General features: G+C 41.4%; 1 protein-coding gene across 1 annotated transcript in view; it reads left to right on the top strand.

The window, feature by feature from the left end:
* Window positions 1–17,987, top strand: part of DHX36 (DEAH-box helicase 36) — a 39,875-nt gene extending 21,888 nt beyond the window's left edge. Inside the window, exons 15-25 of the mRNA XM_006263879.4 lie at window positions 143–286; window positions 913–1,030; window positions 2,368–2,466; window positions 3,502–3,675; window positions 3,970–4,056; window positions 7,529–7,612; window positions 7,715–7,814; window positions 7,899–7,989; window positions 9,576–9,696; window positions 13,322–13,474; window positions 15,302–17,987. Of these exons, the coding sequence (XP_006263941.1) occupies window positions 143–286; window positions 913–1,030; window positions 2,368–2,466; window positions 3,502–3,675; window positions 3,970–4,056; window positions 7,529–7,612; window positions 7,715–7,814; window positions 7,899–7,989; window positions 9,576–9,696; window positions 13,322–13,474; window positions 15,302–15,487 (1,357 nt within the window). The 3' untranslated portion in view covers window positions 15,488–17,987. The remainder of the gene's footprint in view (window positions 1–142; window positions 287–912; window positions 1,031–2,367; window positions 2,467–3,501; window positions 3,676–3,969; window positions 4,057–7,528; window positions 7,613–7,714; window positions 7,815–7,898; window positions 7,990–9,575; window positions 9,697–13,321; window positions 13,475–15,301) is intronic.
* Window positions 17,988–18,511: the final 524 nt, after the last annotated feature.

Here is an 18,511-nt window from a genome sequence, read left to right as displayed (position 1 = left end):
TTGTATGCAGTTCTTGAAACTAGTATAACTTGTAATTAATTTCTTTATGTAGAGATGAAGTATTAGTTGGTCTCTGTAGAATGGGTACTTCTGTTCATATGTCAAAGATGTGACAAATGAAAACTTCTTTTATTTTTGACAGCATTACCATAGATGATGTTGTGTTTGTTATTGATGGAGGAAAAATAAAAGAAACTCATTTTGACACGCAGAACAACATTAGCACCCTGGCTGCTGAGTGGGTTAGTGATGCTAATGCCAAGCAAAGGAAAGGCCGAGCAGGAAGGTAAGACAGATGGCTAATAGAAAAATTCTCATTTCAGTAATCTCTAAAAGGGAATCCAGTGGTGTGCTTTTGCACTCGAGTTGAGAACCCTGATGTTCAGTCAGTGAATATTAGAACATTTTAAAGCATGATTTGGCATAACTGTCTCTGTTTTACTGAAAGAATGACTGTGTTAAGTTTTAGGAACCTGATTTACTTTTGACAGCCTCTAAAGATGTTTTTCCTTTACAATAAAATACAATTAGTTAGGCATTGTCTTGCATCCACTTGTTTTAGTAGGGTTTTTTTTTTTTTTCATATTGACATCTCATTAAATGAGGATGAACTGTGGAACCAAATTTTTCTTAAAAGCAGTGTAATTTTGCAGTATATCGTTGTAGCCCACAGATCTGGTCTGTGCTCCCCTTATTGTCACTGCTTCTTCATTAATCTTATCACCATTGTGGGATGTTTTCAGTGTTGCTCCTGTCATCTCAGATCTGAAATTTTGCAATTGCTTTTACCTGTCTAAATAGCCCTTAATTATAGGTCCTTGAAATGTGTTTTGTAATACCATTTTAGACACTGTTTCCAGCTAGGTTAAGATGGAGGGAAAAAAACATTCATACAGATCAAATATGTTACAGAGTCCAGCCTGGTCACTGTTTTCATCTATACAATGGTCTACGTGCCAGTCTTCTAGATGATTATCAGTTACCAGAAATCCTGAGGACGCCTTTGGAAGAACTCTGTCTACAAATCAAGGTGAATATCTGTTAGATGGGTGAGTTGTTGTGAATGGCACTATGTTTTAGAATTTTTTTTCTGAATGCAAGGGTAAAGAATTTGCCACTTGTATACTAAAGAAGTTAAATAACTCTGAGCCTGAGGCTGTCCTTTGCCTGGCATAGCAGAGTCCAGCTGATTTGAAAAAAGCTGTTTCAGTTGTTTCTTTGAGGTATGATAGAGGGTAAAGACCAGAAAAAATTGTTTCCCAAATGGTTGGTTAAAAAACAATAAAAACCAGACTCTGAAATACATCAGTCAGAGAACTACTTCTCCCCCGCCCCCCAATTTCTTTTCTTTTAATGTTTATTAGAATTAAGGGCCTCTCTAATCATGCAGGTAAAGGCATGAGAGGGATCTAAGGTGCAATCCATATAATCATACTTCCTACCATGCCATATATGCCTGGCAGGAGGTATGATTGTGAGATCTCACATTAGATCCTGTTGTGCCTTAGCATGCTGTGACTGAGACATCATAGCAAGGTGCTGCCATGACCCAGTCTGCAGCTGCTATGCACTGCCTTCAGCTGTATAATGCCCAGTCCCTGGTGTACCCCTGTGGTGGAAGTCCAGTGAACTGACGGGGCTCCCAGCTACTGGGCTAGACCCTGCTACATGTGTAAATTTTATATCTGGTTAGCAATTGGCTATAAATTTATTGCTGGAAAATGTGTAACTTTATAGCTAGTCAGACCTTTTTATGGCACCATATTTAATTTGTGCATGTAGCTAATTTAAATTAATTGCACGATTAACCTGGTAATTGTGTGATTACATATAGCATGTTGTGGGGGGGAAGGGGCTTACAGAACAAAATTGATGCAACAGACAGAAAAGGACTATGGGTTGCAGGATTTGCTGGCTTAGCCCCTTCTGTCATTACTGTTAATGTGTTTTGTTTTTTTTGGGGGGGGGGGGGTTGTTTTTGTTTTGTTTTTTTCTCTTCCATCTCCATACTTGGCAGTTTGCAGTGAAGTGTGTGTGACAATGAACAGTTCATGGATCTTAAATAAAAGCTGTTCAGTTCACGACTTAATCAACACAAGTTCCAGACATGCAATTTGGATGAGGAATGGATCCCTAAATATAAATAATGTTGCTAGTGCCTGTTTTATTATAACTTAGTGCTTTTTCTGTGGGGAAGGGGGAATAAATCTGAGTATATTCCTAGTGAAATTGAAACTTACAAGTTCTTACTTACTCACGGTTTTGTAATTAGTGAGTAGCACGTTGGTGGTCTGCAAATGTTCACAGTAACATAAAAATATTCACTTTTCGAGTCATATTTCTTGGACCTTGCATTTTTTCTTCCAGATTTTAAAGCTTGGGGGAATTGCTCATTTTCTAAGCAAATTAATGGATCCACCATCTCATGATGCTGTAATGTTGTCCATAAACCACCTAATGGAACTGGTAAGCATCTTCTGTTCCAGAACAAAACGATTCATTTGCTCAATATAGAGTCATCTTGCTAAGTTATCTTAAGATAATTCAGGTCTGGCTAGTACAAGTTTGGATTATTGAATTGGCTCAGATTCTTTTGGCTCTCCGTACATCCAGACTATATTTCACAGCAGTGTTGCTCAATCTTCTGGCCCCACAGGCTGGATGAGTGGCACAGGGTTAGTCTGCAGGCCAGTTTGGGCCCCATGCACTGGGATCAGGTCCTCTTCTGCCTCAGCCCAGCTTGCATGCTGAGATTAGACCCCATGCCTTTATACCCCTGGTTTACGTTTGCGATCATACCCTGTGCCATGTAGCTGTTACTGGCTGGCCCTGTGCACCCTGACTGGGTCCCCTGCCACCTGAGCCTGACCTTATGCTGAGATTGAGCCTCGTTCTACCCTGTGCGCCCCATCTACCAGGCAGGGCCATGGGCTTGGAAATTTGGCAGCAGGAAAGCAGCAATTAAACCTGCCATTGTCTGCCTGCTGCCAAACTTTTGGACGCAGGAGAGTCCTGTGGGCTAAATTATATATGGCTCTGTAAGCTGGATCTGGTTCTTGGGCTGGGGGTCGAGCACCCTGCTTAACAACATTGGAATCGCTATAGTCTGCCTCTGAAATGGAGGGAAAGGACTTGGGGCTTGAAAAATAGGAATGTAACAAATTGAGAGAACAGAACATGGAAAAGTACCATAACCTATTTTAAAATTTTGTTCTAGACTCTTTCCATCTAGTATGGTATAGTAATACTATTTGATATTGGTGCTTTGTCTAATAATCTTTTAGCAATCGCAATAAATCCTAAATTCTAATTACAAGAATGATTTGCTGTTTAATAAAGGTACAGATATTCTAGCTTTCAATGTGGAACATAAGTTAATTCACTAAAGAAATTCAAGTTTGCCGCCACCTTAGCTGTCATGCTTTCCTTCCAATCACATCATCTGCTTCCAAAAAAAAGTCTGCCTTGCGTAAGAACTGTGCACTTTTTTTTTCTTAACAGAATGCTTTGGATAGACAAGAGGAACTGACTCCACTAGGTGTCCATTTGGCACGATTGCCAGTTGAGCCGCATATTGGAAAAATGATTCTCTTTGGAGCTTTATTCTGTTGCTTAGATCCTGTGCTCACAATTGCAGCCAGTCTCAGCTTCAAGGATCCCTTTGTCATTCCACTGGTAAACTATCTAAGATGATATTGCAGATGAAACTAAGACTTTTTGTTTATTTTAAACCTTTTAAAATAAGATTTGATAAGGGTTGATTTCAATTTGACTTAAAATTTGTAGAACTGTTTCTGCCAATCTCTCGCTATGGTGTTGTCATTGCTATCCTGAATATTGAAGTAGCTCACTAAAGCTATTTTTATTTAAATAAAAAAACAGTTGGGAGAACAATAGCTTTTCAGTGTTGGGAGTATTTGGCATGTTTTAATTTTTTCTTGTGTGGTTTTTTTTTTTTTTTTCCTTTAGGGCAAAGAGAAAGTAGCAGATGCAAGGAGAAAGGAACTCTCAAAGAACACTAAAAGTGACCACCTAACCATTGTGAATGCTTTCACAGTAGGTACATTAGTATTAATATTCCGTTAGTCTTTGCAGTTGTAGGTGTTCAATTAAATTGAAGAAGCTTTTAATTATGTGATTCCTAATCAAAGCTGATTTCTGTACACTTATAAAGCATTTGTGCTCGACCTTTACTGTGACGTAATGCCTTGCAAGTGTTACAGAACTTTGTCTCTGGATTAATAGTAGCCTCATTTCCTGCCCATTGCTTTATTAAGGGGAAAGGAAGAATGGGTAAATTCATAGTTATGCTGCAGATGCCTAAATATTAGGGCTGTGTGAAATGGCAGCATTACATTTCAAATTTTGTTTCGATTTGAAACAGCTGCTCCGTTTCGTTCCACTGACACAGTTTCACCGTTTTGACCCTGTTTTGACGTTTCGCCCATAGGATATAACGGGGAAGATCAAAACAGCCTATAACTTTTGTCATTTCTGTCCTGATTTGGATGAAACTTGCAGGAATTCTTGCGCATTCTGAGGGCATGAAGCCTGCCAAGTTTCAAGGAGATAGGTGCAGCGGATTTGGGGAAACTGCACCCCAAATCTTGAAAGCAAAACTCATGTCATGTGTATGTGTTAAGCCACAGCGAGGTCAAAACTGCAGGCTTGCTAGCCCCTGCTGAGTCCATGAAGCCTGCCAGCTTTCAAGGAGATAGGTGCAGAGGTTCTGGAGCCCTGCACCTCTAGCTGCTGACAGGCAAACTCGTGTCATGGGAGTTTGTTATGGAACTGTGTCTGTCTTGGGGCAGAGGGGGGTGAAAACTGCAGGCCTGCTAGGCCCTGTTGCTGCCATGAAGCCTGCCATAGTACCTCACAGTTGTTTAATGAACTTATTCTCAACACTCCTGTGAACTGGGAAGTGTAATTGCTCCATTTTACAGGTGATTAGTGTCTCGGCCGGGTGGAGCCGACCGAGGGGAAACGCTGGTTAATTAAGCAAATGTCAGGCGGGCTGGTGGATGGAGAGGCGAGACGGCATATTGGTTTTATAAAGAAAGCTTTACTTACACTGCTGATGGTCACAGTGCAGGGTGGAAACTTGCTTGAGTTGCAGTTGCAGACAGACAAACACAAGTGAGATCTCTTCCGAACCGAACCGAGATGGGCCGTTGATATACGACTCCACGAGCGCTTCTTCACACGGGGGATACGTCAAATTACACTATGACGGGGAGTGGCTAAATGCTGATCAGGCCTCTCTGTCCTCCTCCAAGACACATGCGGAGTTTGCTAGGCTCCACAGCGCGCTCAGAGTTTTCCACGAGATAGATGTGGAGTCCTCCAACTTGGGGGGAAACTGCTCTAACCTTTTATACTGCTAGCGAGCCAATTGCTAGCCGCCACGTAGGAATAATTTAGAATCAGCCAATAATGGGGTACAAATTTGCATGTGTGTGGTGGGAACTCTTTGCACCGGGGATTTCTCTCTGCAGCTGAGAAATCCACCATGCAAAGAAAGCTCCATGTGGCAGGAAAATTCCAATGTGCCGAGGCACTAAAAATCATTGGGTTATGACAATTAGGTGAGGCTCAGGGAGGCTAAGAAACCTGACCGAGCTTGCTCTGGAAGAACTGTTTCAAAGCCATATCTCCTAAGACTTAGGTTCCAGCCACTCAGATTGTAAGGCCAGAAGGGACCTTGGAAGATCATCAGATCCAGTCCTCTGCACCAAGCAGGAAAGATAACTGGGGGTCAGGTGACCCCAGGAAAGTGACTGTCTAGTCTCCTCTTGAAGATTTCCAGGGTAGGTGATCGCACCACCTCTGGAGGGAACTTATTCCACAGTCTGGACACCCTAGTTGTGAAGTAGTTTGTTTCAGGCTCAACATTAGAAAAACTTTCCAGGTGTTTGTGGCCATTGCTCCTAGTTTCCCACTCAGGTGTCCTGGTGAACAGTTATTCACTGAGCCCTAGGTGTACGCTTCTGATGTTGCGGTAAGCTGCTACCAAGTCCCCCCTCAGCTTTCTCTTTTTCAGGCTGAAGAGTCCCAGGTCCCTCAGCTTTTCCTCATATGCCTTGCCGTGCGAGTCTCTGATTAGATGGGTAGCCCTTCTCTGGACTCTCTCAAGCTTTACCACGTCCTTGTTAAAGTGTGAAGCCCAGAACCGGACACGGTACTCCAGCTGCAGTCTCACCAATGCCGAGTAAAGCAGGAGAATCACTTCTTTGCAGCGGTTTTGCTGGAGCTGCATCAATTAATGCATGCCATGGTATTGTTGGCCCTGCTGGCTACAGCATTGCACTACCGGCTCATGTTCATACTGTGGTCAGTTATTAACCGCAGGTCTGTGGTGGCAAGTGATGCGGGATTTTCAGTCCTGCTGCCTGATTAGAGGCAGCAGTTGCACAAGCACCCATGTCACAAGTTTTGCCTGTCGGCAGCTAGGGTTGCAGGGCCCCAGAACCACCTTGCACCTATCTCCGTAATAGCTGGCAGGCTTTGTGGCTGCAGCAGCGCCTAGCAGGCCTGCAGTCTTTACCCCGTTGTATCTTAACAAGTACACAACACGAGTTTTGCTTTCAAGACTCTGGGGTGCAGTTTCCCCAAACCTCCTGCATCTTTCTCCTTGAAACGTGGCAGGCTTCATGCCCTCAGAAGAGGCTACCATTAGTGCAAGTTGCATCCAGATCAGGCCAGAAATGACAAAGTTATAGGCTGTTTCAGCCTTACCCATTATAGTCTATGGGCGAAATGGCAAAACGTTTCGCCAGCCTTGTTTTGTTTCGAGGCTGTTTCGACCATATCTGTTTCGATTTCTCCATTTTGACTTTGAAACAAGTTGAAACAGTGTTGAAACAAAACTGGCAGCTAAATTTCACACAGCTCTACTAAATATGTGATTTTTGTATTGGGTAGAAGAGTAAGAACCTTGTTATGGCTTGTTCTTCCTTCAAAGTCGGTGACTTTTCACCTGGCCTCTGCAAGGGCTGGGTCTGACTGCACAAGTTTTAAAATTTCCTTTAACTGTACCCTTGTGGAGATGGAAACTAGGGGAATGCATAACTTTAAAGTCCTCTTACACATTTACATCAGTCTGCTCTGGCTATCAGGAACTGTTACTTATAGTAAATAGAGTAAATTAGCAACAGTTAGATAGCAGTCCTAAAGAATTTTCCATTCCTGAAAATATACTCAGAAAACAAAATATGTACAATAGCTTGGAATCCATACTCTTTTCTCTTTATCTGCCTGGTACCTAAAAAGTAAAAGAACCCATTCTAGGGACTAGCATTGTGCTTGATCTTTTAAACATAAATTTTAAAAACCTTTCTGCCATTCTTGGCTCTCTTGCATATGCTTGTATGCATGATGTGGATGTGTAAAGTAAATACAAATATTATAATACAAAGAATTAAATGTATAATTAAATGTAGTATTAATATGTGTGTGCATGTGTATATATAAAATAAATAGAGTAATTTGTCCTTTAAAGAACTACAGTTCAAAATACTTTTGTGTCCAGGGCTGGGAAGAGGCTCGGCGGCGTGGCTTCCGAAATGAAAAAGACTACTGCTGGGAGTATTTTCTGTCTTCAAATACACTCCAGGTAATATCTTAAGTGTGTCATGTTAGGAAGCATTGTTTTTAGGGGAAACTCTGTGACAGTATAATTCCAGAAGAATACTTATTACTTGACATTCCTTCCTAGATGCTGCATAATATGAAAGGGCAATTTGCTGAACATCTCCTAGCAGCTGGGTTTGTGAATAGTAAAGACCCCAAAGATCCAAAATCTAATACCAACTCAGGTAAACAGTAAGAGATGCTGGGTTTTAGATAAGTTAAACTCCTTATTTACAAAACTGCATTGCTTGCTTTGTTGTTTTCTACAGATAATGAGAAGTTGCTCAAGGCAGTCATCTGTGCTGGTTTATATCCAAAAGTTGCAAAGATCCGGCCAAGCTTTAGCAAGAAGCGAAAAATGTAAGGGTTTGATGTGAAAGTCCATTTGTTTATATTCAGGTTTACTGCAAAGATAGTTTATAGGTATTGAAAGTACCTTAGGGGCAAAATGTAATAATCTGTCCAGTTAATTGTACTTATAGGTTACTTAATTTATTGTTTGTTTTTTTTGATGTAAATCAGCAATCTTGAACCTATGAGAGATGGCAAGTCACTTTAATGTTAAGTTTTGGAGACCTGGCAGTGCATCTAAAGGTTCCCTGGCAATGCTGTATGGAAGTATATTACATATACAGAAAATTGCAACTGTCAGATTGTCCTGTTTATTTTTTCTCTTCAGTGTCACTTTCGATGTTTAATGCTTTGTCCTTTCCCCCTCACTATTTAGAAAGAGATCCAAACAGATCTGGTCTTTAGTTCATGATTTCTTAATTTCTTTGCCTCATATGAACTGCATGGATCGTGCACTTAGCATTACCCATGCTTGGCACAAAGGAACAATGATATGGCAAGTAACATGCAAACTATTAGTTGCTTAGCTCAGTGAAAAGAGAAAAATAGAGACTAGTTTGGATTCCACTGTATACCAGCTCATGTTGTAACCTCTGTGAAAACCTGAACTGAGTCTTGTTTCCTTGCTTGGGAAGGAAGGGAATCATGAACCTTTACAATTTTGCAAAGTCAGAACACTGATTAAACCAATCCTAGAAATGTATTTTGTAGCTTGTGCTTTCAACAGTATAGAGTACTGCAACCTGCATTTCTGCCACCTGGTGGTGCTAGTTGAACTTGTATTAGGAAGGCTTCCTCTTACAAATCTGCTGAAACAGTATTCATTCTCTGGACTGCTTCCAAAGCAAGTTTCTCTGTGTCTGTCTCTGCAAAGCCCCAGGTTCTTACTTTGCAAAACATTCCCTTCTACATACCAGTAGCCAAAAGGGTTTTATGAACCACAACTGCAATTGCTATCCTGAAGTATCTATCCTCAAGCTCTATGAAGGAGGAAAATCTTCTTTGCGAGTGTCTTGTAGTTGGTTTTTCCCTCTTTGTTCCCTTTGAATCTCAGGTTTCAGGAGGTGGATTTAAATTAGCCACATTTGGTCACAAAGGCAGGTGTGGTGTTCTTTCTTGAGCCCCCTTGGTTGGTCACTAGTGGTATTAGTAATATATTGTTTTAAACTCTGTCCTCTATATCTAATACAGTTGCCATGCAGAGAGCTCAAGCTGATTTAATATGCTTTTTCCATTAATTCTTTGGCAGCTTGTTTTGTGTACAAGTGTTCCTAAGCAAACTCATAAGTGCCTCTTTGGAAAAGGTGAAAATGTCAAATGCTTTTTATACAAAATTAATAGTTGCTAAATATAAATAATAGTATTTTTCTGATTTTGAGAGCAAATGACAGCCTAACCACTTACATGTGGTTGGATTTGTTTTTTTTTTAAGCAGATAGTTTCTTAAAGGGGACTTTTTATACATTTATTTTCAAAATTGAAATGTATGTAGTACACAACTTGAGAAGGCTTTATATTTTTTGTTAAAATACAGACTTATCTTTTCTGACACTTCAAAGATCTTATTGCCTTAATTTTTTTTTTAATTTTTAAAGGGTTAAAGTTTGTACCAAGCCAGATGGAACTGTTAACATTCATCCTAAATCTGTTAATGTGGAAGAAACTGAGTTCCATTATAACTGGCTCGTTTATCATCTGAAGATGAGAACCAGCAGTGTAAGTGAACAATTCTGTTTCCTTACTGTACCTGTCAGTGCACTTGACACCATGTAAAGAAAATTCTTAAAAGCAGCATTTTGCATTTGGTGTGAGAATTGTTGGCATACTATATTAACAAGATGAAAAGTCATTTTGTTAAAATCAAATCAGTATTGCAGGGGTAGGCAACGTTTTTTGACCAGAGTGCCGAAAACCCCCACAATGCCTACCTCGGACGGTGTCGGAGTGCCGGCATGCCAGAAAAACAAAATGAGGGCAGGGGGTACATGGAAGGATGCCCTGCTTGTGCCTCTGCCCCCCAGCTTGGGCTTCGTAGCTGTCAGCAGCTACCCAGAAGCTGGGCCAGCTGCAAACATCTGCTGCCTCTCCGTCCCGGCCCTGGGCTCCAGGGAGGCAGTACATACCAGCAGTGCCCCCCTGCTGTGCTGCCCTTGCTGCTTCTGCAAAGCAGCGTTGGAACCTGGTGCGGCAGGGCACAGCGGGGGGCACAGAAAGCTACCTGCTCCCAGCTCCCCGCTACCCTGCCATAGTTCCTCTGTGTGCATGGGAGCAGCGTGGGCAGCAGTGCAGGGTTGTGCCCCTTGCTGCTGCCCCTGCCTGCAGGGAAAGTGTGGCAGGGCAGCAGGGAGCTTGGAGCAAGAAGCTTTCTGCACCCCCCTGCTGCGCCCTGCTGCGCTGGGTTCCAACGCTGCTTTGCAGAAACGGCGAGGGCAGCACAGTGGGGAGCACTGGTGGTATGTGTTGCCTCTCTGGAGCCTGGGGCTGGGGTGGAAAGGCAGCAGATGTTTGCAGCTGGACTAGGTTCTGGGTAGTTGCTGACTGCCATGGAGCCCGGGCTGCTTGCAGCAGAGCTTCCATGGGAGCAGCCTGGGCTCTGTGGCTATCAGCAACTACACAGAACTGGAGCTGGCTTCAGCTGGGAGGCAACAAACAGCTGCTGCCCTCTTGCCCCGGCCCCAGGCGGGCAGCAGGTGCTGGCACTGTACCCATTGGGGCCGGGGAGGCAGCAGCTGTTTGTAGCCTCCTGGCTGCAGCTGGCCCCGGTTCTGGGTACCTGCTGGTAGCCATGGAGCCCAGAGTGCTTCCAGCAGGGCTTGCAGTGTCCCAGCTGCCTACTGGGAGCAGCCCGGGCTCCCGGCTGGCAGCAGTTACCCCAGGGGCGGGCATTTTGGGTGGAGAGCTGCTTACCCAGTTTTGGCAAGCTGTTGAGGGCCACACAGGTAGCCCTGCCCTCTGGTCACCATGTTGGGACCAATGTCCCAGTGTCTTGGGCCCAGAGCAGAGCACAGTCTGACAGGGGTCTGTGGAGCTAGGCTGGGCTGCACCAGCAGAGAGAGGGGGGGAGCTGGCTTGGTTCCATAGAGCTCCTGCCAGCTGGGACCCCTGTACTCCTGCAGCCCTCCTCTGGGCCCTGCTGGTGCTGGCCCTGGGACACCGGTGTGGGCCCCGTGCACCCACTCACTCCCAGTGCCACCCCCTCCAGGCCCGCGGTACAGGCAGGGGGCAGTGTGCTGCCTCAACCCCATGCTCCACAGCAGAGAACAGGCTGGTGCTGAGCATGGGGAAAAGCAGCCCCTACCCCACCCTGTGGCCGGCGTTCCCTTCTGCAGCCGCTTGCAGCCCACGCAGGGCTGTCCTGAGCAGACACAGGCTGCCCTATGCGGGCTATGAGCAGCTGCAGCACAGAGCACCACGCATGGGGTGGGCAAGGGGCCTCTTTTTCCAGCACTCAGCACCAGCTTGAGTAACTTGCCTCTGCTGCGGCCACCCCACTTGCCGCACCAGGCAGTGTTTGCCACCGCCGCCTCTGCTGGCAAGTGTGCGAGCTCTGGGCAGGCAGCAGCAGCAAACAGTGCCCGGCACAGCAAGCGGGGGGTGCCATACCTGCTGCTGCCGTGGCGCAGCCCTGATGGGTGAGCCAGAGCTGGTGTGGGGCCCAGGCTGGCAGCAGAGGTGGGTTACAAGCTGGTGCTGAGAGCAGAAAAAGCAGTCCCTCACCTGCCCGGTGCTCGGTTCTGCAGCTGCTCGCAGCCAGCCTGGGGCTGCCTGTGTGCGCTCAGGACAGCCCCACGTGGGCTGTGAGTGGCTGCAGGAGGGAGAGCACTGGCCATGGGTTGGGGGAGGGGCCGCTTTTCCCAAAATTCTTTCCCTCTTCCCTCCCTTGCCCCCCACCCCTCTTACCTGAGGTTCCAGCACAGTGCAGTCAGGTGGTCCCAGGCCTGAAGCCCCTCCTGAGGCTTCCAGCTGGCGGGGGCAGGGCTAGGCAGGCCCTGCTGTTGCTGGAGCCTGCTGGGCTTCCCCTAGGTCCTAGTGCCTCTTGCTCCTGTCACTTTTGACAGGAACCAAAGACTGATAAATACTAATTTTCTAAATTTTTTTATGGGCCCTGCGGGCTGGATAGAATGGCCTCGCGGGCCGGATCTGGCCCATGGGCTGTAATTTGTCCACCCCTGAGCTACCCAGAGCTGGGACTGGCTGCAGCCGGGAGGCTGCAAACAGTTGCTGCCTCCCTGGTCCCAACGTGTGCCAAGGAAAATGGTCTCGCATGCCATGCTCGACGTGTGCCGGAGGTTGCCGACCCCTGCACTACTGCGTTTTGTAATGATTGTAACACTTTATTATAACTACTCATCAGCATAGCATCTCAGCTTACTTTGTGTCTTACTGAACATGTTGTTTTAAAAAAAACAAACAAAGTGTGTGCACATGTAAAAGGAGTGACTACCTGGACTGATGCCAAATGTAAAATCCTTTTCAAAGAAATTCTGCGCATTAATATTTTAATCTGTACTCCAAGTAGCCTGTTTAACTGTAGTTACCACTTTTTGAAATGGTAGGTTAACCTCTGAGTTGATAGAAAGTATGTGTCTGAATCCACGGAGGTAATAGACTTTATTGCTCCAAATTTCACTTTAGTGATTTTTCTTTCCTTTGTTACTTTCTTCTTTACCCTCCTATCTCAGCTTCCAAGATGTCCGTTTATTCCTTTGCTCCCCCTATTCCTTTTGGCTTCTCTCTATCTTCTGTAACTTTCCAATCCCTTCTTAATACATATTTTTCCCTCTTCGTAGTTCTCTCTTAATTTTATACGCATTTGTTAGGCTCCCTCTTTCCTTTAAAGGATAGGAGGAACGTATAAGCACCTGTCTTGTCCAGATAGAAATTGCTTTATAGTATGCCCTTTTTTGTCCTCCCTTGAACTTTGTGGCTCTTCAGATTTAGTTCCTTGGTGACTACAGTTATAATAATTCATTTCATACTAATAGGTTGAGATAACTGTAATAATATACTAATTGTTGCTAACAAGATCATTCCTTTACTTTAATTGACTTGTGGTAAATGTCTTAATGTAAAAGTTTGCTCCAAAAGGTTGTAGCTTTGACTTCAGAACTTTTTGCCAAGGAAAACTGTTAGCAATCTGGGCTTCTATTCTTCTGTAACAGTTCAAATGAAGATATTATATATATTTTCTAAGTCATATAATTACTATTTTATTGATTCAGAAATGATTCTGAAGACATGATCTCTAGTGTTCTTTGACTTGTATTAGTGATATAGCACTGTCATTTTGGGTGGATTAATTTGCTTCTTAGTGTCGCTACATACTTTTGGCTTGTTGCAGATTTACCTCTATGATTGTACAGAAGTCTCTCCATACTGTCTCTTGTTCTTTGGAGGAGATATTTCCATTCAGAAGGATAACGATCAGGATACTATTGCTGTGGATGAATGGATTGTCTTTCAGTCTCCTGCAAGGATAGCCCAACTAGTCAAGGTGATAATTGGCATATTTTGGAGTATTGCTATGGATAATCGTTTGTGTTTCATAAATAAATTGTGGTGTGCAATAGGAATCTTGGCCGTGTGCTATTTAATAATTGTATTGATGTTCTGGAAGAAAACAATTGTAATTGCAAATTTGCACATGTATTAAATTCCAGTAGTAGTAAAAATCACAGATACAGAATGGTCTAGGTCAGTGATTCTCAACCAGATGTCACACGCAGCACTCTGAGGTGTCTTGATTTCTTTCAAGGGTGATCCAGATTTGCCATGTAATTGTTAGCACTTTTAGGTGTGTAGACATGACTCGCAGGTTAAACCCAGAGATTTCAAATAGGAATTCATAGTGTTAAAAAATATTGTGACCTGTTCTAGTCTGAGTTCTTTGCAGCAGAAAAACTGTGGTATTATTTTTCCATAATCAAAAAAACAAGTGAAAACAAAGAGCTAGCATTTTATGAGGGGTGTTGTCTCCATTCCAAAATGATTGAGAACCACTGGTCCAGGTTGTCTGGTAATCTGGGCAAAAAATGTTCTATAGCATTTAGACATCTGGAATCAAAGAATGCAGGACATTCACATGATGGGGTACTCTATCTTAAGAAGCATTGACTCTAGGAAAAATAGTGGGGGTTTTGACAAATAATCTTTTACATCAGCTCTTAGTATAACAGAGCAAAAGGGCTAATGAGATTCGTTTTATGGCAAAAAGAGTATGGTATACTTGTACTATCATGTACAAGTAGGAAGATGTGTTACCTGATTTCACTGATATGTAATTATGCAAAAGTGAAATAGTGCATTCAAAATTTAAAGAAGTTTGAGGTGTGGGCGTGGGGAGGTAGAGTTAGAGAGGGTACATAAAAAGAATAAGTAAAGGATTTAAAGGTCTGCCTTATTGTGAGAAACTTCCCTATGAAAGAGGAAGTTATGAAGTGACTTGATCAGTCAGTAGTTATCTACATGGTGAAAACACGTTTTGTTATTGGGTTTCTTATCAGGGAAAGGTCCAATAAAATTAAATATCTGGAAATGTAATGTAGAAAAATTCTTAGAAAAAAATTGAGTGTAAATGAAGCATTGGAACAATAACAAGGATTTTCTAAATCAAAATGGGATCTTTCTCTAAAAGATGTACCGTAGCTCAACCACAGATATTGGAATCTAAGCAAGAATTCAGGGAAGTCCTGTGCTAGAAAACTGGCCTTAATCTATTCATCTGTTTTCAAATAGTTTTAAGGCTTTTAGCTGGAATTATGGTTCATTGAATCTGATTCATGATTTATAGATCTTTCAAATGTTAATAATTCTAAGACTAGCAATGATTTTATTAATTTATTTGTTTACTTATGGCACATGTTCTGAGCGGGAAGTAGTAAGTCCTGGTCCTTGAGACATGCCTTTAGTCTTATTTCCATGCATTTCAGAAATAAATAATTTGAGTGCAAGACTTCAAAGAGTATTTAAAGTCAATAGCATTTTTTTGTCCAGACATTAAAATTCAGCATGACCATTTTTATTCGGGGATTTCTGATGAAAGCAGCAATACGATCAATGGTTGTATTCAACTTGTTTGTCTACTGACCCATTCTGGTATAATTTTTTGCCAGACATAAGGAAGCCATGTTAACTTCACATCTACTACAAATGGAAGTGTTGAAATGTTTGAGGTAAAGAATTATCAAGGATATGATGATTATTTTTGGAAAAACTGATGGTCTAAGTAATCTTACCTTTGTGTTATAACATTAAATTGTTTGCAGCATTCTAGGTTGGCTGTCGTCTTTACTCCAAAAAAACCCCTTTGTTTTATTCGCAGAATTTAAGAAGTGAACTAGATGACCTTCTCCAAGAGAAAATTGAAAACCCGCACCCTGTGGACTGGAATGACACTAAATCCAGGGACACAGCAGTCCTGACAGCCATTATAGACTTAATCACAACACAAGAGAATGAAAGTGCCAGAAACTTTGCTCCTCGATTTCAGAATGAACGTTATAGTTGACACTTTCTTTCTTGTTAGAAAGAGATGACATTTTGCCAGTTTTTCTTTTTAATTTTATAGCATTTATCTAGCTAGACTTGAGACTTTTTAGGGCAACGTAGTAATTTCACCTTATTAAAAAACAGTTAATTTCAGTAGTTTGTAATGTCTATATGTGCACGGTATCCAGTGTTTAATGTCTCTTTTTAAATACAAGACAGTGTATGCTGTAAGCAACTATTGGTGTATGTTTATTTCTTGTCCGTACTTCTTTGGAACTAACTTTGATGTAAAAGGTGAATAATGTTCAGAATGCACTGCAAAAAGTACTGCTTTATTATATATAAACTGTCAAGTTCCTGCTGCCTGTGGATTTTTGGGGAGGAAATAGATGCTAGTAGTCAGTGTTGTCAAAAACAGTAAAAATGCTGCATGGTTGCAACTGAAGCTTCCTTCAGTCAGTTAGAAACCAAACTTCTTGACAAAACGGTTAACATTGTACAGCGTGAAGATTCACTATTTAAAACTTAATCTGCTCTCCCTTCATCCAAATCATTACATCTCTTGTTTTTCTTTTATGCCCAGTGATCAGTTTGAGTAAAACTTCAGAATAAGGGAAGTATTTACTATAGACTTTAAAAAAATCAGGATGAGTTTAAAACTTTGACGTTTTAATTTTATTCTGATTTACTTAAAAATGTATGTACTTAATGGTACTTTAAAGGGTTTTGTTTGTTTGGGGTTTTTTTGTTAAAGCTGCAGCTATTTCTAGTGTTTCATGTTTTGAATACTTCCAAGTATGTGCACATAAGCTATAATATGCTTGTTTTATTTATGATTTAGAATATCATCTGGTATTATAGTTAAGGAATTCCTAGCTTTACCCTGAAAAAATGTGAATCAGTAACACATCTTTTTCTATTTAAAATTTGTTTGACTACAAATCCTACTGTTTCTCTGTCTCTTCCAGGTTAAGATCAAGTGTATGTTTTTCCTCTATTTGATATAAGGATTAGCACTCACTTTAATCTAACACATCTAGATGGTATTTTTTGGAAAGTTGCCATTAGGCAAAAAAATGTATTGGATATTGCAACTTTCCCCCTTTAATATAGTTTGTTCATCTGTCAGTGTCTTGAGATGATAAATGGGGAAGTTGTAGACTTTGCATCCACTGCTCTCATTGGAAGATAAACTGCAGTAGCTTAGTCTTATTTTATTCAGGTGTAAATTGCTTCACTTTTTAAATTAGTATCTCTACCCTTGCATAAAGAGAATTTATTAAACTCTCCCCCCTGATATCCATTACAAATATACCGTTACCACAACACAATGTTTTGACAATAACAAGTACACAATAAAAGCAACAAATCTTTCAACACAATAATAAATAATTCATTTGTATTTACAAATTTCTTAAAAACTTGACAGGCTGTAGGCCAAAGGAGAATACTAAATGTGGAGAAAGCTCTATCACAATCAAGCTTCATAATACCAGTGCCTCATCTTAAGTAATGCGATTTAAAATTGCAGAGAGCTGGGGGGGAGGGGAGGCAACAAAAAACAACAGCTCCGTGGAAAATAAATTACAAATCCATATATAATCAAATATACTTGTTCTTAACTCTACAACTCAGTTCCTTGGAAAAATTGCAAATCAGCTCCTAAAAAGCATGGAGTCCATAATGGCAGGAGTTCCTTTGTCTGGCTGTAAATGGTCTAGTACTGGAGACCTGATTTTTCTTCAAAGGTTTCCATGTCCCTTTTAAAACTAAAGTAACTTTTTTCCATGATAAATGAGAGAACCTAATGGATTTTACAAAAGACCCAATGCCTCTGTCATACATGAGAGTGACAGCTCAGCAAAAGCTTTTATTTGATTTTTAACAAAGATAGAATTCTCAAAATATGACCATATGTCAGTATTATGAAAAATATGGAATTGAAACGGTGCCAGACATCCAACTCAGAATTGCACATAAAAATTAAATGAAAGTGAAGACTTTCATCAATTGTATTTATTATATATATATATTGGTAGCTTTTTAAAAGCAGTCTGATCTACATCTGGATGCTTTCACTCACCCTTCAATAGAGCTTTACTTCTTCCTGCAAAATAAGATTAATCTGATGACATTATTATTTTATTAATAACAATAACAACAATAATAATCTGAATCTAAAATCGTGACTCGCTGGAAATGAAACCTCACCTGCTGCTGGATGCACTGTCACACTCTGTTATGCTAAGCAGTCTTCACATCTTTTTTTTTAACTATTTCTTTCTTTAGGGATAGCTGCTGTAGCTCCAGCATTTTATGTTTAAAGGGTGCTGTCAGGCAGCTGTAAAATCATGAATATGTGTGCAAAGTATATATGACACTTGCAGTTAACTCTGTTATTGCAAGGAGCTATATTACTAATTTCATGTAGATGGATACTCATATGATCATCAGATAAATATACCATTAAAAGGAACTACCTTGTTTGAATAAATGTATGCACAGTGCTCCCGCAGTGATTACAGATGATTTTCTGTATTCATTTTACTATATTAATAATTAGAGGTACATTGGTTTGATATCGCATTGGCACCAATGTAAAGAAAATTGACCGTATTGGAAATTGACTTTTTATGCCTCATATGGCTCATAATTTGGCTAAGTTGGCCATCTAAATAAACTGCCTTCTTGTTTTACATTTCAAAAATGTTCTCAGTTATCCTTAACATTTTGAAGAGCTGCTATGGTTTGGATTACACCTGGAGAATGTATCTCTCATTTGTCTGATCAGCCAGTTGTGGTTTCCTACAGACCTTTTGGCAATTGGTTGCCAGGTCAGTGGTCTTCAAGTCTTGGAAGAGGTTCTTCAGCTCCTGGATAGGTGGAAATTTGTTGGAAAGTGTCACTGAAAGATTTAAGGAATGGTATGACACATTGCAATACTCCACCTGACTGATACCTTTCCCAGAAGCTATACAAATGAAGGATTTCAGTTTCCAGCTAGGTGAATCATGGAATATAAAGTGTTTGTGAACACATTTAC

Source organism: Alligator mississippiensis, chromosome 7 (genome assembly GCF_030867095.1).
Source record: "Alligator mississippiensis isolate rAllMis1 chromosome 7, rAllMis1, whole genome shotgun sequence".
NCBI lineage: Eukaryota > Metazoa > Chordata > Crocodylia > Alligatoridae > Alligator > Alligator mississippiensis.
This window is presented reverse-complemented; position numbering and strand designations above follow the sequence as displayed.